General features: G+C 41.5%; 2 protein-coding genes across 5 annotated transcripts; both read left to right on the top strand.

Annotated features, from left to right (window-relative positions):
- Positions 1–2,800: 2,800 nt before the first annotated feature.
- Positions 2,801–7,596, top strand: LOC120788467. The gene is made up of 2 exons (XM_040124336.1): positions 2,801–3,097; positions 4,121–7,596. Exon 2 carries the CDS (start codon positions 4,232–4,234, stop codon positions 5,450–5,452), a length of 1,221 nt encoding a protein of 406 aa, XP_039980270.1. The 5' UTR covers positions 2,801–3,097; positions 4,121–4,231; the 3' UTR covers positions 5,453–7,596.
- Positions 7,597–10,535: 2,939 nt separating this feature from the next.
- nfil3-2 (nuclear factor, interleukin 3 regulated, member 2) lies at positions 10,536–22,797 on the top strand. Of its 4 annotated transcripts, none has more exons than XM_040123639.1 (3): positions 10,536–10,568; positions 11,259–11,350; positions 17,977–22,797. In XM_040123639.1, exon 3 carries the CDS (start codon positions 18,553–18,555, stop codon positions 20,422–20,424), a length of 1,872 nt encoding a protein of 623 aa, XP_039979573.1. In that variant the 5' UTR covers positions 10,536–10,568; positions 11,259–11,350; positions 17,977–18,552; the 3' UTR covers positions 20,425–22,797. The 4 variants fall into 4 exon arrangements, with proteins under 4 accessions (XP_039979573.1, XP_039979575.1, XP_039979576.1 ...); XM_040123641.1 differs by lacking the exon at positions 10,536–10,568 and adding an exon at positions 14,064–14,173 and having other exon boundaries at positions 11,001–11,350; XM_040123642.1 differs by lacking the exons at positions 10,536–10,568; positions 11,259–11,350 and adding an exon at positions 12,250–12,486.
- The last annotated feature ends 1,097 nt before the right edge of the window (positions 22,798–23,894 follow it).

The following is a 23,894-nucleotide window of genomic DNA, read 5'->3' on the forward strand; positions in this document are numbered from 1 at the left end:
CTGTCCCCATGTTTTTGCTTTACCAAGGGTATTTTATTTAATTAAGAATTCAGTTTATAGTTAACGCTAAGAGCGACCGGCATTACACTGGTGGCAGCAGGTTTGTGGAATGCAAATTTTTTGCAGTTTTGAGTTTTGCCGGGGATTAACGAGCTAACTGCCTGTGCTTTAACAGTACCTGTTTTTTTTCTCCCCTTACCATGGACTGCTGACACTACAAACTAATGCCAAGCTAGTGACTTGATCAATGTACTGGTGGAATAAAATAGACTCTATCGGACATTTAATCATCAAAATAACAACAAAGGACAACATAGTAACGAAGACTGGCACATGGACATAACTTTTGTCTGCTTTTCGTGGATTTTGACACTGGTTCAGGTTTTGGGGGGTTTACCAGCACACTGCTGATGCATGACGTAGTATGCACACGTAGTCCGATATCTGATATCAGTATTGGATCGTTGCATCAACTTAACCTCCACCATTCTTGTTATCTGCCATTTCTTAATTACATTACAAACTGCGGAAACGACTACCTGAAAACACTTTACTATCTTCTTATAGCCTTCTCCTGCTTTGTGGGCATCAATTATTTTAATTTTCAGAGTGCTAGGCAGCTGCTTAGGGGAGCCCATGGCTGCTGACAAGGTTTGAGGAGTCAGAGTATTTATAGAGCTTTCAGATTTGCATCATCTGGTCTTTCCTAATGATGACTGTGAACAATCCATAGCCCTAACGAGCTAATTAAGGTCTGAGACCTTGGTAAATGTTATCTGAGATCTCAAATCTCTTCAGCTTTTGTATGGTGCTCCTTTCCTTTCACTGTAAGATTGTACAAAACAAAAAATAATACACTAATCTTGCTTAAAATTTTGAAAAGAATGTTTAATCTTTAACTTTATGCCTTTTGGAGATCAGTTCATCCTCTAGTCACTTAACTATTCACAGTATCAAAAATTTGGACCAGGGCTGCCCCAGCTTTTCCATGCCACTGTAGTTGTAGGTATCTCAAAGTTACAAATACAAACTCACATATATGGACTGGTGTTATCTTACTAAATCAAAGATACTGCGGAGGACCAATCACACATTGGGGTAACGATGAGTCAGATGTTGTGTAATGCACAGGATACTACTCTAATAAAGATGTGGACCATAGACATCTCCAAACATGGAAGTGCTATCTAAACCAAGAGACAAAATTTGACCTGTCTGGTATAAAAAGTGTTGTGAATTACTGTTCATTATGCATTATTATATGCTAATGAAATATATAGGTATGTATCTATCTAAGTGTGACACATTGCATAATTTTGCAGGGTTTGATACTGCCACAGGAGCACTCCAGGAAGCAACTGTATCGCCTCACTGAATCGTTATGTTGCCTCGAAAGCACTATTTACGCGTCCTGTAGTTTCCAAATAATTTCCTAGAAAGGAACTGATATCACTGTACATTCTTAGGAAGGTTCCAGGGAAGGACTTTGTAATATGACTATGTAGGGGAAAAAGAGACAGTGTTTAAATGAAACAGTTTCATATTTTCATTTCCTCAAAACTTCCTAAAACCTGCTTGTGACATACATGACCAGATTAACCTATTAGGGTGCTCTAAAGCAAAAATTATATTCTCAGCTTCCACTGTCTTCCCCACCTACTGCCCTTTGTGCAATGTCGTCACCCCCTTCGTCTTCAAGTGCCCATTAAGTGCTGCGCAACAAGTACTCGTACGTACTCTGTATTAGTTTGTAGTAATTTGATTAAATACTACAATATTAGGAATGTGCATCAAATGAGCAAAATGTCAAGTAAAATAATAAAGCTCATAGCATTGAAATTTAACACAAGGTCCCACTACAAGACAGGCCCACAAACTTAGCTAACATTGCAGAACTCCCTTTAGTTGATGTTGTACTTCAATGGTGCAAATTCCCTAACAAATTTCCTGTTAGTCGAATTACCAATAAACAATTAAGCATGCAGTGAATCTGGGGGCTTTGAGGGCCCCTCAAGCCTTTCCATAAGGAAGGGATCATTTAGGATATTGTATTTGTGCTGTTTTTATATCCCATGGTTTACAATTTGTATCTTAACCCTTGTGTTTTGTTGACATTGGCTTTACTGTCTCATTGTTTGAAGTCCCACAGACTCCACTGTTGTATGTTTAAAAACAATAATTGCAAAATCATCCATTTTTCCTTTAAACAAAATACAGAAATTACAATACATTGTAATTACGCCAAATAAGGAAATATTTCATATTTTTTATGTTATACGAGCTATGCATGAATAACAGGTATATTCCTTTTGTTTGCCAAAGCCATTCAAAGACATAGAACTGTAGAACTGAGTATCTTATCCTAGGAGGTGATACAACAGCTCCTCTGACCCCAAAAGTTCTGGTGCAGAGGTCTAACTCCCTTTTAGTCCTAACTTCTTATCAACAAACTGTTATAAAACTCCAATAACAGAAATCCAAACAGACATGTTTGGGATTTGGGAGGGGTAGGGCTATGTACTGTCAACACCAATCACAGATATATGTCAGAGGAACATGCATTTTGTTTAATAATAATGATAATCATGGTTTCTGAGACTTCTGCTTTATGCCCGGGAGAGAAAGAGAGGCGCAACATTATCCAATTGTTATGGGCAGATTATCCTGTCGGAGGGGGCGGGGCGAGGGAAGTCAGATGATGATGGTGGTGGTGGTGGTGATGATGATGATGATGCCTGAACAGCTATTTTATGTGAAAGTCGATAGGAGCTTTCCTTTGGATAGCGAACGGGGGAGGAGGGAGAGGGAGGCGGTCTCAGAAACACACACACAAACAGGGCCCCGCTGGTTCAAGCGAGGATAATGACCGTCCTGAGCTGAACTCAACATTACAAATAGGAGCTGCGGTATTCCAAGTGGAGCAGAGTGGAGGTGCGCAACACTGATGATAATATTGAATAACAGCGCAGAGTGGATCTGCAGTATTAAACCATAGAGGGAGACAGAGAAAAGCGCTTCTTCCTGAACCTGACAAAAAGGCTTTTGGAGAGGCGGTCGAGTTATGGGCACCGTTGGAGAAAACTAATGATTCTTAGAGGTAAAATCATTTTGAATTGAGTTTTCCTCATACTATATATATATATATTTTTTTATTTTTTTTTAATTTATGGACTATGAAGTATTGATGCGCTAATTAAAGTAACAACACTGAAGGTGATGAAATAGACATTACATTCTCTTATAACTGTCTTAACATCATAATTCACATTTGAATTACTTATCACTGTAACTCCTTTCATAGCCTTTTAGACCGATGTTCCGTTGTAATTTAGAAAAGGTGTGAAGGTTTCAGCATTCTTTTATGTTGTAACTCTAACAATTGAATCTCTTATGTTAAAACAAACAAAAATATAATGTTTACTTATAGCACACACACACATATATCTATCTATCTATCTATCTATCTATCTATCTATCTATCTATCTATCTATCTATCTATCTTTATCTATATATATATGAATAAAGTAGGCTAAACTAAGGCAGAAGTTGTAACTTTTTCGGAAAAAAAGTGTCAAGTGCCTGTAAATCTAAATTTAAGCCTCAAATGCCAGTGAGGGTGAGTGTACATCAGGTCAGCTGTGATATTTAACAGCAACCTTCCGAAGATCAGCATGTCCCTGTCAGACATGACGGTCAATGCAGATTAGGCAAATAAAACAATCAGACCGGAAACAGAGCGGGAATTACTTAGTTGTTCTCATTACGGAACGAAAAACGCCCCAAAAGGTGAACCCATACATGTTTGATTAGGTCTCAAACTAAATACAAATGTAGGTTAAGATCTTAACAGGTTAATGTCATATTGTAATATAGATTTATTTCTTCTTGTATTTAAAAAGGCTGCTGTGTGCTTAAAAGTAACGGCAAAAGTTTTGTATGGCTGATTAGGTTTGTAACACACATTGTCCCAATGGTATAATGAGCCTTGCAAGGTTATAGCACAAGTCGCTCCCGTTTTAATGGAGAGATGTAATGGAGTTACATAATATTGTGTTGTAATGGCTCTTGCATAACCACTAAATCCCTCTTCGCCTGTCATTCCATCACTTTGATCACTAGGCGGCACTATTGCGGCCTCTCCTCCCAGAAATCCTGAGATCTCAGCACCACACAGCAGTACTCGCCACTCTCAGCAGTGAAATACAGCTCGTTCAACCCCTGACAGGTGTGATGTTTGAGGAGGAGTCCCAGCAGATGAGGGGGCAGCAGGATGTGGCTGTGCTCCAGGCATTGGAGTCACCTGCAGCAGTGACTCCAGGGGGAGGGGGAGCAGGGCCTCTGTCCTTCACAGATGAAACTGTGTCAATCCTGACCTCCAGCAGCCTCTTAGCCCGCTCCCTTCTGGGTCGCACCTCTGCCATCAAACGCAAAGAGAGTCCTGTTTCCAGCATCCGACGCAAGCGTGAATTCATCCCTCATGACAAAAAAGATGAGGGCTACTGGGACAAGAGGAGGAAGAACAATGAGGCGGCCAAGCGATCGCGAGAAAAGCGACGTGTGAACGATATGGTCCTGGAGAGTCGTGTGCTGGCTCTGCTTGAGGAAAATGCTCGTCTCAGGGCAGAGCTCCTGGCTCTGAAGTTCCGCTTTGGCCTGGTCAAAGACCCATCCAATGCTCCTATCTTGCCCCTCACTACAGCTCCTCAGCACAATGCTCAAACCTTGACTCATCACTATTATCTCCACGGTGGGGACGGAGGCCTCCATAGCTCCTCAGCCTCACATCCCAACAACCAGATAGGCCAGTTGAGCACCCGGGGCTCCAGGGATGCTGGTAACATATCAGAGGATTCAGGATTCTCTACACCAGGTGGCTCCAGTGTTGGCAGCCCGATCTTCTTTGAAGACCGGCTGAGCGATCATGTGAAATTATCACCACACAGGGCAGAGGAGCTGGGCTACGATCTCCACCACTCCCCTGCTGATGCCCACCACAATGCAGGACTCACTGGAGGGAAGCTGGACCAGGCCGAGGCAATGAAAAACCTGCCTCACAAGCTGCGTTTCAAGATGCCGGGAAGTGGTGATGGGGCTGATGCTGCAGGTGAAACCAGCAGCTCCAGACGTTGCCCCATGCTATCCACAGCAGGACGGGAAGGTCCAAGAGAGACCGTCAAAGGACTGAGTGGATGTGAAACAGGAGCAGGGCACTGCACTGGCCCTTGGCTCCAGCCGCTGGAGGGGGAAGAGGGCAGAATGGGGAGACAGTCCCCTCAATACATCGCCTCAGCTGCGAGCTACAGCATCCAGCCTCCTCCCACACAAGGACAAACTGAGGTCCAGTATCAGCATGAGAACACTTACCTGAAGTCTCAGCTCAACTCTCTCAGTGAGGAGGTGGCTCAGCTGAAGAAGCTTTTCACAGAACAGCTCATGGCCAAAGTCAACTGAGAACTAATGCTGTGACTCAGTCAGTGTTTGCCAATGTCTAGACTTTTAAGTAAGTGTACAAAAGTTTTACTGTAAGTGAGCCTATTGGAATTCAGCACAAAAACAGGAGTGCTGGACCATGCAGATATTCACAAGGACTTTCAAGTCTAGCAATGTGTTGTTTTTATTTCATATATTGTATTATATTGTAATAAATGTCCATAAACATTCATCTCATAACATGCACATAACAACTACTTAATCTCAGCTCCAATCAATTTGCTCAGACAGGGAGGCATATCTGTAATAGTGTTAAGTGTATAATAGTTTTTCATTTACATACACCGTGACAACTAAAAACGCACATCACATCATTACAATGCAAGCTTAACTAAAACAGCCTCACTCCATTAAGAGACAATAGGTTCTGGTGTTTCAGGAGCTACTTTAAATACAACTGGAAATCAGCCAGCAGGTTGTTAACACACCACTTTGGATGAAGTGTTTGCAGTTTGTAATTAGATTGCTATAACTTACTGCACAAGTTTCCATCTACTCTAAAACCCTGTAAACACTAACAGAGAGAGACAGTAAATACACACAGGAATGAAGTTATTAGCTGTCAAAACCACCATTAGTATTGACAGCTAAAAGAAATTTTTTGTTAGGCTTGTTTATCGTCACTTGTTATGTGTCAAAATGCATCATGTCATGTCAAAATGTGTTTGATTTTAATTTCAGGAGCTCCTTTTAGGAAATACACTGTAACATGTACTTTTTTGGTGTTTCACATCCCCTGTTAGTTTCTGTTCATGCCTAGTTAGAACATATTTAATTACTGTTATCTGTACTGAGGTGATGACAAGAATTAAACGTCTGTTGTCTCTCTGTACATTTTCATATTAGCAATAAATAAATTTGACAGATTCATTATCATGGTGGTGAGGTAATCATTACGCCAGGAAAACATAGGGGCACTCCACCAATTTTACACATGAAGTCTGGTTTGCTCACTACAACAAATACTAGCTTTTAAAGTTAGAAAAAATTAACTGATGATGGCATAGTGATGTCATCAGGGCTATCTCAAGTTGGGTTCGAGTCTTAGAATTTTTGACAGAAAGCCTACGCTACCAACTTCAATTGTGGAGTTGTAAAAGTGTTAGCATTTAGGAAGCAGGATTGGCTAACGAACACTGCTACTGAGTTACATTATAGGAATTGTAGTGTTTTTGGAGATTGACCAAGATTTAAAAGTCATGACATTTCAGCATGTGCTGCTTTGATTTTGACCATTCTTTTTTAATATGTTTCATGTGAGTCCCTAATTTTTTTGGAAAGTGCAGTATTAAATTTCTGGAATGTCCCTTTAAACACCAACTGAACAATTCCTAACATACATTTCACTGTAAATAGCACCCAGCAATCAACTAAACATCTAAAGTGAATGCGCAAAATGTCACATTGCTCTTTTGAGTCTAGATGTGATTTCCCAATAACAGATAATGCGTTAGAGAATGAGAGAATAAGAAAAGGAAACAAGAGAAGGGTAACGTTTGACTGACAAGTGCTGACAAATGCAGGCAGGGAGAAATTGAGTTATTTCTCTCCCACAGTCCCTGCAGGAGGTCATACAGTCTGACAACCAGACAGAGAGAAACAGACAGTGGGTGCCTGCTATTACTCAAAAGTTCTATTAAATACCCTCAAAACATGAGCGCTTTAATTATAAAAGCTGGAGGGGACTTCATAGTCAAAGAAGAAGGGACACGTGAACTTGACGGGGCAATATAGTCACATTCAGTCTAAATAAAGATTCATGTGATTCTTTTGAAATGTCACTATGTGTCATTACACATACTGTATAGTGTCATAGTGCCAGAATTTCAGTACAATTTTGTATCAACTAAAATCTGTTACCACTGTTTCTCTTTTTCTGTAGTTATTTTGTTTTTTTTTAAGTCATGCTACTTTGGGATCAGCAGGGGGCAGCAAAGTCAATACCTTCAGCATGGCTATAGAGTTCCAGAGACTGTGTTTCACCATCTACCACATGATATAAATCATGCTATAGATCATGCTAATTTTTATTGTTCCTGCAGGTTAGGAAATTGGTTGGCATGGTGATGGGTGATACTTACATTCAGCTACTGTGGAGTATGAAAAGGTCTATAATTTAAAAGAAATAAATATTTAATAAAGATGTAATTATTTTGGGTCATTATTATTTGGTTATGAGAAATTCTCCAATAGTTTTTTCGGCTTGGCATGTGTCATCATCATTTTATTACAACAGAGACTATGCTCTCCTCTGCTTATACATAAAAAGTGTTTATTCCAGTTTTTCGTATCTGATAGAGGAAGCTGGGATTAAAAAACAGATACATACTGTAATTACATGACCTGATTGTAACCCTTTTAAAATTTAAAAATATATACACTGATTTTTCTTATAATTCTTTCCAAAAAAAATTCTAAACATTTTGCAAGCATAAATAGCCTGAGTAAATTGGAGAAGGCTGTAGTGAAATGGAAGGGTAATAAAGTATAAGTGAGGCAGATGCTGCAGTTGTGAAGCGGAGAGAAAGGAAGGGAGCGGGATGTAATGAAGCTACTGCAGAACATAACGGCTGTTATGCTACTGTACTACATCCATGCACCCTTAAAAAACCGCAACCCCCACAGCCTCCTCTTCCGAACATTCTTTTCCCCCCTTTTCTGCCAGTGAAAGGATAAAGCCTGTTGCTAGGCAGGCAATGCGACAGTTGCCATGGGAACACTTGCAGACATTGCTGAAAGGGGGAAAATGTTGGGTAGGGTGGGGATAACGATGGGGTGCAAAAAGAGAGGGAGTGATGCAGAGACAGAGAGAGTGTGTGTGTGTGTGTGTGTGTGTGTGTGTGTGTGTGTGTGTGTGTGTTTTGGAGGACGCCAAGTTTAAGGCCAATACTTCTGCTCCTTCAATGCTGTTTGTCTCCTCCAGCTAAAGAAGGAAACAAAGACGTCTAAAAGTATATTTAGTTCAAATTCCAGGCTCCACAATCAGGGTTACCCTCTGATAATTCAATGTCACAGGATGTAGGTGTGAAGTGGATTCTGAATGAATAGCATTTAAGGAAAAAAAAACAAAAGATGGCTTTGCCAACTGCACAAATTTCGACTACTGCGTATAAAAGAATAGCAAATATAGAATAGCAAATCAAGAATAAAAAACGCCACTTAGCATTATTGAAGATAGTTAGTGTATTCAACAAACTAGAGCTTGGACAAACACAAGAACAAATAATTACTATAGTATTGAAGGTGAAAAGTCCCCAACATCCTTCAAGGACAAAAAACAATCCAATTATACAGAATAATTGTTGAAATTAATGCAATCGTATGCACAACAAATACCAATGTTACTGTAATACACTGAAATGTGGAATGTGCTTATGTCTTTATGGGGAAGGACAATTATGAAAAACCAAGGGCACAAAGTTTTCTGAACATACACTCACACTTACACACACCTTTTTTCACTTCCATGCAAAAGATAGAACAGTCTTGAAGATAAGGAAATAACGAACACATCCGGAGCAGAATTCAGCCCTCGAGGCATCCATCCATTCAGGCACGTTTTTCAGGTTTAACTTGCTCTGTGAATAATGTACTGTGCTGTACATTTACCGAGACACTGAGCAGACCTTAACCACTGCTGTGCCAGGAACAGGATGCAGGGAGATGAGTATCTGACACGTGGAGTTGCTTCAATGACTGTCCAGCTGCACAGTTGCTATTGTCTACATTGTCAGTTGCTTTGTGCAAGTGCAATTTATGTATTGCTTACTTCTACTTTTTGAAATAATCACAAAGCAGATAGGTCTCATCCAAGCTTTGTTATGCACTCCCAGGGTGAGTCTCTCTCTGATACAGTCCCCTGCATGTTAGCATGATAGATAACCATTCAGCTGTTTGAGCTCATTCAGAAGCCTGCTCCTGAATTACCCAAAGGATAGTTTAAATCAGACGATAGTTTAAATCAGAGGACTCTTCCATGCTCCCCTGCCAGCATTACTGACACACAATTCTGCTTGTGATCAAGATGGATCAAAACATGCACTTCAGTTACACAATATGGTTCCATTCTGTCCAGGGGAGCTTATTTAAAGAGCTTATTCAACATTGTGTGAAAGAAGTAGCTTCTGCTTATTGCAACAATACAATAGCAGACACTATTGGTGCCAGGCAAGATTCTGTAACTATTAAACCTAATTTTTCCACTCTTGTTCATACTCCAGAGTGTCACTGTCACAAGATTTGATGAGTTGAAAACACGATGAACTTACACAATATGTCTTTTCCTGGGTTGGTAATACAGAAACACTAAGTTAGTCCAATTATGCAGTGATTAAGTTCCATGGGGCATGGGGGTAATAAGGAAGAAAAAACCCTCCTACTCAAACACACATACAGTATGTAGATAATTACTTACACGGGGTGTGGACACACTCAAAGTGCATGCAACAATGCCCAGTGTGATCTGAATTTGATGGAGTAGTGATATAAAGTTTCACTGCTGTATCATTTTGGGTTGTAGCTGTTCAGGCTATTTATCTTTTCTATTTTAAAGCGCTTTATGCCAACCAGGTAGAATATGAATTCATATTATTTGCAAATCCAGTAGTGTAAAGTAACTAAGTATATTTACTCAAGTACTGTACTTAAGTACAGTTATGAGGTACTTTAGGTATTCTACATGAGTATTTCTATGCCATGCTACTTTTTACTTCTACTCCACTACATTTATGTGGGAATTATTGCACTATTTTCGCTACTACATTTATGTGACAGTTATAGTTACAGGGTATTCTGCATATTTGCATATATTATCGCTGTCTAAAGGTAAGAAAATTCAAGTAAAACCACAACTTTTTGTTTTTACACTTTTTTGATACGAAGTAAACCAACAAGTTATGTTTTAATTAGTGAGTATTAGGTAGTTTGGCAGCATCTCTTGGCAGGAGAGCAAATAAGGGTTTCCCAAAATGTGAAACTATTCCTTTAACTTAAAGCCGATTGGACAACAGAGGAAACACACACGAAATAGCTTATACTTAAACAGAAAGTCACATGGGCTAGTTTCAGATGAAGTGTGGTGAGTATAACCTGCACAAAGAATGAGAACCTGCTTTTCACAAAACACCAACTGTGGCTGGTAAAAGAGGTTCTTTTTAATATTTCTTTGCTGACTGCTTGTTTCGATGCGTGTTTTCACATGCTGCCTTTTTATGTAGTAACCTTATTAAGGGTATCACTGGCCTTCATCTGACTGAGTCTGGCTTTGAGCCTAGTCCCTCCCCCGTCAGGCCTTTCTCCTCCCCTCCGCCCCCCCCCCCCTCTTCATTTCCTCTCCTGCAACAGGATTTGAGGGCGAAGAGAGAGGGAGGGGGCAGAGCCGAGAGAAAAACAAAAAACGTGACTAGGCACTCAAAGCCTCCTGTTATGCAACAACTGACCTACTAACATACATTTAGAGACCCTGTGAGAAAAGGGGAGAGCGAGAGAGAAGGAAAGAGAGAGAGAGAGAGAGAGAGAGAGAGAGAGAGAGAGAGAGAGAAATTGGAGCAAACATGACATGAGGAGCGCACTGAAAACAAGCTGCACTGTGTTCACACTTAGCATATACCTGCAATTATCGGAGAGCTGGTGTTTTGAAAGTGACGTTCAATGTGTGTGTGTGTGTGTGTGTGTGTGTGTGTGTGTGTGTGTGTGTGTGTGTGTGTGTGTGTGTGTGTGAATGTGTGTGCGTATGTTTGTGCTTGTGCTTGTGCGTGTGTAAGGGCAGCTGACCGGCGGCCGGTGCTCAAAGCGGATTGTTGGACAGGAACAGGACTGTCTCTAACCCTCTGTGGATTCTGTGATCTTTAAACGAAAAGGGTAAGTTTGTGTTATTATTAATAATAAAAACTGATAACAACTAATAAAATCTTTACATTCCTAACTGATTTTGAATAGGCTGTAAGACACGGACTCTTCTAAATAGGTCTGTTTGCTCATATTACATGAGTATTTGTTTTGGTGCCTGGGTGCGTTTTCTCAATGTCAAGGCAAGGCTGTTTTCGCCCTCGACAGACTGGAGCTATGTGAGGGTGTCTGTGTATTTGTGTGTGTGTGTGAGAGAGGGGAGGGGTGTGTGTGTGTGTGTGGGGGGGGGGGGGGGGTGAACCAGAGGTTATGGGATTCCTACAGAAAAAAAGGTGCGGGGAAAACACACGGAGGCGAATGTGGATATTTTGGAGCGACGCCATAGTTGTAAAGAGGCTGGATCAATACACTGCACTGTGGTATTATGGTCCATACCCCAATCATTTTATTCACGGATCGTTATGGCGCTTTAAGGGGCTAGTTTTGTTGGTTTATCTCAGTCTCGGTTTAGTAATACACCTACTTTTATAACAGGCATGGCACAGATAAATGTTATTTAAAATGAATTAAACGTGCAGGTATTTGTGCTGTTATTATTAGTAGTAGCAGTAACATTATTATTATTATTATTATCATGTTTTCATAGCATTAATATTAATATTACATAAAGAAAATGTTCCATATTAGTAACATAATGTTCAGTGTCAGGTTTACATGTCTCTATGTTGCACAGACTCTGTGAACAGCGACTTATTTATACTAGGCTTTTTTTGGGTTAGTAGGCTAGCATGCAGACAAGTGGAAAAATCCCATGCAAACTCCGAGGACACACTTCTCTGTGTCACGTGTAGCAGCTCTTTGTAAAGGTTAACGCGGCTGTGCAGCCCTCCGGGTTAACCCTTTAGTAGGCTAGCACTCTGAAGGAGCACAACACAAACCGGAGCACACCGACAGACATGATCGAGGCATGATCATCAGTACTGGATACATGTGGACAGTCAGTTTTACATCTGTGTCCTTTGTTTACAACCTCGATTCAGAATGTTGGGAGCCAAAAATATGAAGAATGGTGATATTCACGGGCTCTGATGGGGGCAGCAGCTGCGAGGTGAGGTGTGGATCAGAACATCTGGATCTGAACATCAAATGTGGGTCAGATTGGTTACTGTAGAATCCTGATCAGCTCTGTTGACAGCTACAATAGTATACATTCTCATGCCATAGCAGATGAAAACGTGTAAATTGCTTTCTGAGATGCGTCTAAATTTTGAGAAATTTGGTGAATTTCATAGCACAGTGGGATTCATGCAGTCGCCTCCGATGACTGAGGATCCGATTAAATATGCATGACGACGATTTGTCAGACAGTGCAACAAAGAAGGCATGCGGGGTAACATATTTCTCACAATGTCTTGCTTCGTGAATGATAAGTGGTTGTTTTTTTTTGTTTCGCTTAGTGCCCAACCTATACAAAGGCGGAATTAAACAATACATTGTAGCCTTTAACTGAACTTGAGCGTCTATAACAACTCCGCCTGCATGGCAGCAGTCCAGCACTGGTTCAGCAGTGCTGTAAATGTTGTCATAACTTGCAGACACATAGATGACAAAGACACAAGGCAACTTTATGAATTTTATATGATATTTTACATTTTGTTTTGAAATCGCAAACTCATCCTGGCTTTATTTTGAATACCGGCTTTGTGGTTTATACACTGCACGTGGGCTTGGTCCTCCCCCTCCTTCTTTTGCAGCTTTCCTCTCCGGCAGTAGCATGCCTTATGGCATCACATGCAATAACAGTTTATATTAATATAATTCACACATAATAGCAGTGTGAACAAGGGATTTCTTGATTTAAAAATCATTTCAGATTATGTTGTGAAAGTGTCAGTACAGCCTATCTCTCCTCAGTGGAGTGAAGCGCGTGAGTATTTTACGCATTGTAAATTGTGCAAGCCGTATCTGTATATTCTGCGTAGGAATCACTGAAGAGGCTATGAAGGTTGCATAATAAATTAATTAAATAATTAAAATGGATTAAAGAACGTGAAAGATTATGCAATCGGCGGAAACCCACAGTCTGTGGACATGCAGCGCTGAGCTTTGCTGCGGAGCGGGCGCTGCCAATTGGTTGGCGTACACACTGGGTCTCTATGCCAGCTATGAATGTAGGTCACATTAGCTCTGCGGGAGGGGGAATGAGGCGCACAACCGCCGCTGACTAGAAAGGCACAATAAAAACCCCATCAAAATAAATCCTCGCCCCGCCATAACAAAGAAACGCGGCAGGCAAGAACAAAAAGAAGATACACACAGCAATAAAAGCTGCGTGCGACCTAAATAAATACAATTTCACTGATAAATGTTTGAAAAAATAATTAATTAAAAATTATTTCAAGCATATTGAATCACTGCTCTGAACTGCTGAGACAACTGCTCCGTGGATTTTTAGGTCTGTTTGTGTCCATCTTTACTGAAAAAAAATCTGGAAGGGGAGTTTATGGCCAGAAGCATGCACCATCCTTTCCCACTCTGTGGCCTCTTGACTTTCTCGGGGTTTCCTGGCACATGCAAGATGATAAAAGATGAGGGCCGTGCTTTATTATTGCGCTGTGGTTTGGAACCAGCAGAGAGGCGTATTAGAGCATTTAGTAGGCCAAGGGAGCACATGTGACTGGTGCAACACATGGACTGAGTCACTCCACTTTTTTCCCCTTTCCAGAGAGATGGGTGCTATGGCTGTGTTCGTGGAACAAGGATATAGCTTGGATAGGACTCCGCCTTGCTGGCATGCCGCCCGATAGCCCCACCTCTTTTTCTTGGGAAGATAAAGTCAGTCCCCAGACTTGGGATTCATGCAGACCCCACCCCTAACCCCCAACATTGCACCACGTGTCATATATTGCATTCTTCGGGGGGTAAAGTGTCATCATTCCCTTTTCATCTGAAGCGCTTGCCCCCCTCTCCTTTTATTTTAGACCTGCTCCCATTTCCTGAAACACTCCACAGAAACACGTGCAGGTGTTTGAACTCAGTCCACTATTTCCAAAGCTCATTGCTACATTTAGACTCCTGTAGTGTGGGCCCTGTGGTTGTGTGAGCGGGTGCAACTTGGATTCTCTTACGTTACTATCATTCCACAAGTGCCACAGAGACCTAGTGATGACACTCGAAAAATAGCCTATATGATAAATTGGAAAGAGTAATCTAGGTCAAGGAAATGTGTGCAGAGGAGCGGGGCTGCAACACACTGCAGGTTGGCTAGCTTCAGTGGGATGTATTTGTATATTTGAGTCTGAAAATTAAATTCATCCATGCAAATAAAGTGGCTGTATTTTATATTTCTTTTTTAACTCACAGCAGTGATTTATTCGTCATGTTTCTGCTGTTGTGGCTTTAAACATCTCCGGAAATGAAAATCTAATGTAATTTTGATTAGAAAGAGTGCAGATGAAATGGATTACAGCCTGAGCTGTGACAGAAAATCCTAACACCTTGTAGATCGGTATGATTCACATTAACTCACAGAAAAAAAGCAGGAGCCACCACTGTTAATTTAAAAAAGAGAGTTAATTCTAGCTCATCCTGACTGTCGAAGAGATATGCAATATACGCACTCGGTGACGTTAATCACCCTGCTTTTGTTACGTTGTTTTCTCACCATCTGTTTCTGGCCATGTCAAGCAGCTGGTAAAAAAAAGTCTGATATGATTGGCTGGCCCTTCTGTTTCCCCCTTTTTGTTGCTATGGGTGACACATTCCTTCTATTGAAGCAATACCATCATTGTTGCAATTGCCACTGCCCACTCAATCCAGCTACTGTATAATCTCATCTCCAACCTTTTCTTTGTTTTAACTCTCACTCATTGATTCCCTCAGCTTCTTTGTCTCTGCTCCACTTAATCTCATCGCCATCTATGTTTAGACAATGCTCTAATTTTCCACGCCTCCTTCTTCTTTTTTGTCTTATCTCTTTTTTTCTTTTTTCCGATCTCTCCCTCCCTTTTTGCTTGCTGCTTCACCTCTTCAGAGCTGGCCTGACCTATATTCGAGCTAGACTTGTGTTTACAGAGTGCAGTTGGTCCCCAGTATCTGGGTTAGTGGGACACACTGAGAGAAAGTCTCTCCCGTCATTCTTTGTCTCTCATGCCCAACAGCCACATGTCACAGGCTCACGGGGATAACCTTAAACCTTTTAGCCAAGAAGAGGAAAAAATCCAGAAGAGCGGCGTCTTTATTTTTTATACAGAAATGGTAGCAATGTAATGTTGATTCTCAGATTAGATTTGGTTCTTTGGAGAGAAATTAAAAAGACTTCAAAAACTGATGGTCCTGCCTATTTAGTCTGACTTTGTCTGCATTTTAGAGCTAAGAAAATTCAATCTTTTGACAAAAGCTGAAATTCATAATCATTGTGAGGTTATGCCTGTAGTTATGTAATGCTGTCAGATTTTAGGGAAGAGCAGAGTAAAACCCGTGTAAACACCTTTCTAGATTATGAGATTACAGGTTTAGACAGTGTAATACTGTTTACGCAGTTTAACATAGGAGTGCCGATGTGGCGTAATACACATTTACTGGCACTGGTGAAATGGATGGGATCTACTGTTTCTTTATTATTATGGATACATTTAAATATACACCGACACCAATACACATGTGAGGGAATACTTTTGACACCATATATTTGACCTTAAATACTTAAGACAATCTGCCTATGTAGGTTCGTGATAATTCAGAAAAGGTCATTTATTTGTTGTTGTCTTTTTTTAAAGTACACATCATGTAGAAGCACAATAACTACATCTGACCTAATTGTTTTTACAGCAAGGGTCTAGCTTGTGAGATTAAAGAGAAGCTGGTAAATGCAACATTGCCTGTCTGAAAAATGTATTACATTTATTCAGAAAGTATGTGTAAATTCTGAAAAAGACATCTTGTCATCATAATATCACTTACAATTAATTCCATACTTTTATTGATTTCTACATTAAAAAAGACTAAGAGCCTACAGCCATGCTAGCGGCTCTATGAGGTTGTACTAAAGCACAGTATTACCATCCATGCTAACGTGCTGACAATGACAACACTAACATGCTGATATTTAGCATTTGTAAAGTTTATCATGCTCACCATCTAAGTTCAGCGTGTTAGCATGTTGGTATTTGCTAAACACAAAGTACTACTAAAGCTGATTAATTTTGATCTCACAATCTGTCCAGTAGTTGAGACATTTCACTCACAACCAACAAATGTGAGATAAAAAGCTGGGACATCACCAAAGTCACTGTGATTAATTCTCAGGGCACCATGTATGTCTGTACAGAATTCATCCATAGAGATATTTCAGTCTGGACCAACCGACAGCCAGACTGGCATTGCAATCCCTAGAGTCATGCCACTTACTTGACTAAAAACACAACAGAGCATTTACAAGAATTGTTTTTCTGTTTGATTCGTTGGTGTTATGCTCTAACAACAACAACGTCCTGCTGCTTATGTCTGGAAGCACACCTGTACAGCTCATTATTCAGGGCACCCTGCTGATTTTGAGCTCTGAGGCGCCCATCTCCATAGTTGTGAGATTGTTGAACCCTTGTGTTTTACCCAAATATTAACAGGCTTTGTTGTTCCTGCTGATGCCCCGCCTCCTGCGTCCTGTCTTTCCAGGGGCCCTTGACCTATATTTATCAATGACCCACCTCCCAGCTGCCCCCACACCTCCAAATCTCTCACTCCAGTTTCAGCCTCCTTATCCTTGACCTGCGTTGGCTGCTGCTTTTGTCTGCCTTATCTTCTCACTCTGCATCATTGATTTGGCATAGAGTTATTTTGGCGAAGAATACTGCCACATTCCTGTGCAGATGAACGCATGGGGGGTAGCACTGTTAAAGCAGGGCTTGTAGATGGGGTTTCTCAGCAAGAAAGGGGTAGGCTATCCCTCATGGAGATTTTTTTGTGAAATGTTCTAAGACAACCAGCCCGGCATCTGACTCAGCCTTTGCTCTGTCTGGTCCATCAGGCAAACCAAAGGAGCTAATGCTTATACTGCTTAGTTTTGCATGCTTAGCATATATCAAACTAATGCAATTTTTGTGGTGTTACACTTTTTATTTAATGTGTGCACGTTGTTTGCACCAGTCTTTTATTTTTCCCTCAGCTGCATCAAAAACTGTGAGCTCAGATATTTCAACGTGTTTAAAACATTATACAGACACCTTTTTAAGTACTGGGTGACATGATGAAAAGGGATCATCAGCCTTGCAGTGAACACAGTCCCCACATTACATCACAAAAGTCAACATCAAAATGCCAGGCTAAGGGTCAGGGGTCATAGGCTGCAGACGGAGCAGATCAATAGCGGGGTCAAAAGGTCAGACAGTGAGGTCTAGCAACCATTGATCGGTTGCCAGGAGCGACACACTCAGTAAAAACCAGACATGCCAAAACAGCAGAGGAAAGCTGTACAGATGTAGAAATGTGTCTTTGATCTCTATCCATGCTACAAAAAAAACAGCATTAGGAGAAATTATTTAAAAGAAATAATTGAAAGTCTGATATAAAAATGCATAATGGAGCACAAGCAGTCCACATGGATTAATGTATCCTTTTTTTGTGTGTTTTTATCTCCACAGTCCTTCATCTTGCAGTCAACTGCAGAGACAAGAGACAGGCAGAGGGAGGGAGAACAAGAGCAAAAGCTCCCCAAGAGACTGACACGCTGAGGTAGACAGGCCAACCTACATCCTGCTGTTTTTGTGGAGATCTAGGACACTTCTCCACCAGCTTAACTCAGTGTGCCACTCTTATGTTAAACCTTTAACAACCAACAGCAGAACAACAATAGGAGAAAAAAGAAAATTGCCTCATCCACTCAATTTTAAGAAATGTTGTGCCTTTTCAGGATCTGATCTGATCCTCTTAGGGTCTGTGATACTTTGAAGAGTCTGGACAATAACTAAAAACCCTTCAAGTAGATAAATGAGGGTTGCTAATGCTGAACACCAACTGTTCTTTATCTTTTTGGCTAATTTGGACACTTGACTCCCCTCCTGTCTTAACTAGACTGAACCTTCAATAAACAGACCAAGAACTTTTGGAGAAAACTTTCAAAGGTGTTTTATCACCACCCCCTCCTCCCCTTGACCTCTACCCTGGTTCTTTCCTCAGTTGCCCAAGCAAAATTTCAAACTGGCTGCCACAAGACAAGAATGGAAAATCTGACTTCAGCTCTCAAAACATTGAACAAGAACTCAGGGAATAACCTAAATTGCCTTGAGACCTTCAGCAGTTACGAAGAGTCTCTACCCCCTATCCAAGGGACTCCAGCTCGCCTGGGGCGACTCATCAAACCCAAACCCAATGTGACCTGCAGGCGAAAGCGGGAGTTCATTTCAGATGAGAAGAAGGACGCCTCCTACTGGGAGAAACGTCGCAAGAACAATGAGGCTGCCAAGCGCTCCCGGGAGAAGCGACGTCTCAATGATATGGTTTTGGAGAACCGTGTCATTGCACTGAACGATGAGAATGTGAGGCTCAAGACTGAGCTGCTCCAGCTGAAGCTGCGCTTTGGGCTTATAAGCACTGCTTCATATATTGAAAAGAGTCAGCAGATTGGTGGGGGCACCAACACAGGAAATGGAGGCTCATCCTCATCCTCCTCTACTCAGTACTACTCCAGCGGTTACTCTAGCGGTTCACAGGTGATGATGAACTCTGACTCCTCAGAAACAGAGCAGTCAGGACGTAGTGAGGGCCACAGGCAGCTGGTAAAATACTCCCCACGTGGTTCCCTCTCTGACATGTCTGATGGCTCCTCCAGGGACAGCCCTGAGCCGATCCCCTTTGAGATCAAACAGGAAGGTGATAGGCTGGAGATGGACATTGCCAGTGGCACCACAACCCAGATCATGTTTAACATCCATCGTGGTCTGGCCTCTGTACCCACTCACCACCAAATCCAGCAGCATTCTCAGGAGCTGGAGGCTGCATATCACAGCCAACAGCAGCAGCAGCAACACCAACAACAACAACCCCTCCAGGAGCCTGTTGCCGCTGTCAACACTGTTAGCCAGCCTGCCCCTCACCCACCTGCTGCCCAGAGGAGCGTCATTCTGTACGGCTCCAGCAGTGCCTCCTATCCTGTTGACACCCTGACAAGGCCCCAGGATATTGATTTGCAGGCAGCTCAGAAGCAAAGCAGCATCAGCAGTCAGATATGTGTTGGTCTACTGCCCCTGTCAATTACAGAGGGCTCCACAGAGACACTGGCTGAAAGGAAGACATTAGAGTCTCCTCCATGTGAGCTCTCAGACAGTCATAATGAGGCTGGAGAGAGAAAGGTGTACAGAGTTTGCGAACTTCCCCAGCAGCACCTGCAGCAAGAGCAGCAGCAGCAACAGGAGAATGATTCGTCTGCAGAGCTCCTCCTCAAACAAGTGGAGGGGGTCAGCCACTCCCACCTGTACCACCATCTCCTGCAGCCTCTTCATTCATACCTCAGTGCCCAAGAAGAGGAGCCACCTGTGCTTACCTACGAGGGCAGGCCCAGGAGTGAGGCTTACTACCAAGGCCAATCAAGCTCCTCTAGCAAAGACACCTCATCCAGTGATGGAGATCCCCGCAGCTCTGACAAAGAGGCATCCACAGATGATGATGAGTCCCCCTCCTCATTCTGCTCAGACATGGGCAGCTACCACAGCCAACATCTTACCAGCCTCCATCAGCCTGCCTCACCTCTGCCACCCTCCCAGGGCAGCTTTCAGCTCCATGGCCGGGATCCCCAGGGGGAGGTGAAGGGTACAGCATTGCCCCACAAACTCAGACTCAAACACCGGGCAGTGAGCACCAGGAGCAGCGGCAGCAGTGGTGGTAACTGTTCCGGCCAGGAGTCCCCAACCACACCTCCCTCTGCCACACCACCTCCCCTGCCCCAGCATCCCTACTTTTCCCTCACTTCACCACAGAACATTAAGCGAGAGAGCCCAGACGGAGCCTGTAAGCAGGCTGCCTCAGGGCAGGGGTGCAGCAAGGAGAGTGGGAAAAAGGAGACAGGTGGACGACGAAACAAGAGGCGAGATTAGGTGGCATTCACTTTTAGAACTCGTCACAACTTAAACAAAAGACGAAATTTCTCCTCTAAGAAATACCCTGCCATCATGCCTCTGCACTATAATCACATCCCCTCCTTTAGCCCTTGGGACAGGAAGCTGGGCTTTTCTATTCCCCTACCCACAGCATTACCGAAAAGGCTGGACATCTTGTAGGGGTGTATTATATTTGTATATATTGTACAGATTTGTCATTTCTTACATCTTCTCCATACTTATGAAGCACTTTTGTTTATGCGATGAGAGGAGGAATGGAACTGCCTGCTTTTCTACTTTTGTCATCCAACAATATACAGCAGAGTACATCAGCAAAAGCAAATTATGATCACTTACAAACAAGAATGTGGGAGAACAAAAAGTTTGGAGTTTTATCAGGACTATAAATTTGGAACATATCTGACTGTAGACAAACATACACATGTATGGCTATTTGCCTTAACTAGAATCAAATGCAAACCTATTTTGGGGACATTCCCTCGACCAAAGAAGCACCAACACTACCAACACTACAAATATTAAGTTCCATACCTCTTCCCAGACCCTACCTCTACCAACCCATACCCTCCCCAACCATCTCCATTATTTCACAAAAGATCGCCATCACCTTTATTTTTTAAGCACTTGGTCTGTATATTACTGTGATATATGAATATATGTAGCTATTATAAATATATATTTTACAAAGAAATTTGAATACAAATTCAACAAAAACACAACAAACCTGCAAGGAGAAAAGAGGATTTTGAAAGTGACCAGCCTAATATGATTCACAATCTCTGTATAGCCACAATGTCTACTGTTGCTACAGGACTCATTCAAATTAAAATGCCTCTCTCTTGATTGTTAAGCTTTAGCATTAATCATTTGTTAAAGCCCTGTTTACACAGAAATGGCCGTCCAGTTTGGAGCGCCAAGAGCACTGAATGGAGAAAATGTTTTTTCCTGAGGCAAGGGCCTCATTAAAATGTTTGGATTTCTTAACCTTCAACAAGCCTTTAAATATTCGGTGGATTTCACCTGCTGCAGGCTATAAGCCTTTAGTTTATTTGAGCTTTATCAACCATATCTTGTTGATGTTACCATTTACTGGCCCAATGTATTTATTTCCCTCTTCTCCACACACCTATCACTGTAGAAAAGCCCACAGGAACATAGACAGAGAATGTGTACAGACCTTTTTAGATACATACTGCAGCCTTTAGTTTGAACTGTAATGTAGGCATGGAATGCTTGGAGGCAAAAACAGGAGGAATTAAGTCACATTCATGTAAACACACTACAGTCCACTGAGTTCTGAACAAGTTCCTCTTGTGTAGAGACCTAAGAAGACAGACCTCCGTAGTTACTGTACATTTACTGACAGAAAGTTAGGTTTTTTTAGTATGACCAAGCATGGTCCTTACGGCTCATAATGGATCCCAGATAATTGAGTTATTGTGAACTAAAAGCTAAAAGATTTTTCTAACCTTCCAATTAGCGCCATTGTTAAATTTGTTAACAAGAATCTGAGTTTAAGCATTTCCCTTTCCCATGTGCCTCCATTATTCATTTCAGGGGTTATTCATCCCAGTCTCATGGTATTTATGCCACTGGGAACTGATGAATTGCCTGCACTGGATCTTAGTTTAAAAAAGTGTAATGTTTATTTCATTGGTTTTATATCTTCTTTTTCGCCAAAGTGTTGTTCTGTCGTCTTCTATACTGTGTCTTTTTTCCTATTGACTGTGATGACATGTATTTGCCTCATTCCTCCTGCCCCTCCCCCCCTTTCAGTGTGTATTAATCATTAATGTTTGTGGTTTTGCTGATGGTTTTATGAAAAAGACAAGAGGACAAAAAAAAGAAACAGGCAAAGATTGTGTGGTGTTTAAAGATGGTGGTTGGTCTGGTTGGTCATTACCATCGCTTCCTTTTGACATGAATACATATGTAAAGACACTAATGTTCATTGTGGAAGATGGGAGCATTTCAAGATCGAAAAACAAAATAAAAAGAATGTTGAGCTATCAACATATCATGAAAAGAGCCTGTTTTTTTCTGTTCTCTTACCAATGTTTTTTATGGTTTAGCACAATGAAAGTTACATGCACAAACACTTATTACTGAATTATCAACCGACTTCTACAGCCCACAAAGCAGGACTGACATTGAACTGAGCAGCCATTTCTATCTGTCTGAGACTCTCTAAGCAGCAGTGATTGGCAACATAGCAATCTGCCTGTAGGTAGCACTTACAAGTTGGCAGTCTGACTTGTCATCCTATCAACTGGGATGATCATCTATAAACCTTATGCCAGAATCACCAGTTAGGTAATACATTACTTATTGAGTGACAAAAGAGAATTAATCACCATCAGCAAACAAACAGAATAAAACAGGGCATTTTAACATTATAACCATACTTGGTTTTTGTCTCTTTATACTATATGCCCTGTTATATAAAGACATACTGCTATTTCCTTTAAGATTGTCTATTTTTTTAGCTTTAGATCTTTCAGACTTTTCTCAAAAACTTGACATTTAGACAAAGGCAAGGCTTAACAGGCACACTCTGTTTCCATTGTGCAGAGATAGCCTTGTATAGAGCTTACCATTCCCCATGGGCAACTCACTCTTTTTGGCATCGGAGGCTAATCTGCAATGAGAGGAGCTTCGCAGTGACACACTGACACACTTTGCCCAGTGGGGCCAGCAAACTCCCTGGCAAACTTGTTAGATGTAACACTGGCCTACTTCTACTAATGGATACTTGCTTTATGCATGAAAATTCCATCAAACGTTAAACTCATATTTGACAGAAACCCTCACTTAGGTATAAACTTTTCTGATTAGAGCGTCTGCATTTGAGACTCATGTTTAAACCTCTTTGAACTCTTGTTAATTTTGGCACACTCCACATGATCTTGAGTGAACATAGAAAGGACAGGCTGAAAAGCTCTGATATTCTAAAATACTTCACTGCTCAAACATGAGCTCATTCAGCAGAGAAACACTGGTCTACCAAGCCAAAGGAACACTTTTGTTGTAACAACTTGAACAGGTTTGCTCCACTGAAATCCAGTATATTTATAGCAGAGGACCAACACAAACTGGACTAAACAGCATGTATCTGAACTGAAAGAGTCAGCGCTGTGTGATGTGCAGGACAAAGCCGGGGCAGAGCCAGTCTGAGCCCCTGACTGCTGCTGCCAGCTCAACTGTCCTGCCAACCTCCTCGCCAAGTCCCATCACATTCTTTGTATTAACAAAGAAAAGGCTGCTGTGTTATCATGTCTAAGTCCAGAGTCACAGGCTATATGGTACCATAGTTTAGGATGTGTATACAGTTTGTATTTAGATAGATAGATAGATAGATAGATAGATAGATAGATAGATAGATAGATAGATAGATAGATAGATAGATAGATAGATAGATAGATAGATAGATAGATAGATAGATAGAT

The sequence above is a fragment of the Xiphias gladius genome, chromosome 3 (assembly GCF_016859285.1).
Source record: "Xiphias gladius isolate SHS-SW01 ecotype Sanya breed wild chromosome 3, ASM1685928v1, whole genome shotgun sequence".
NCBI classification, from domain to species: domain Eukaryota; kingdom Metazoa; phylum Chordata; class Actinopteri; order Istiophoriformes; family Xiphiidae; genus Xiphias; species Xiphias gladius.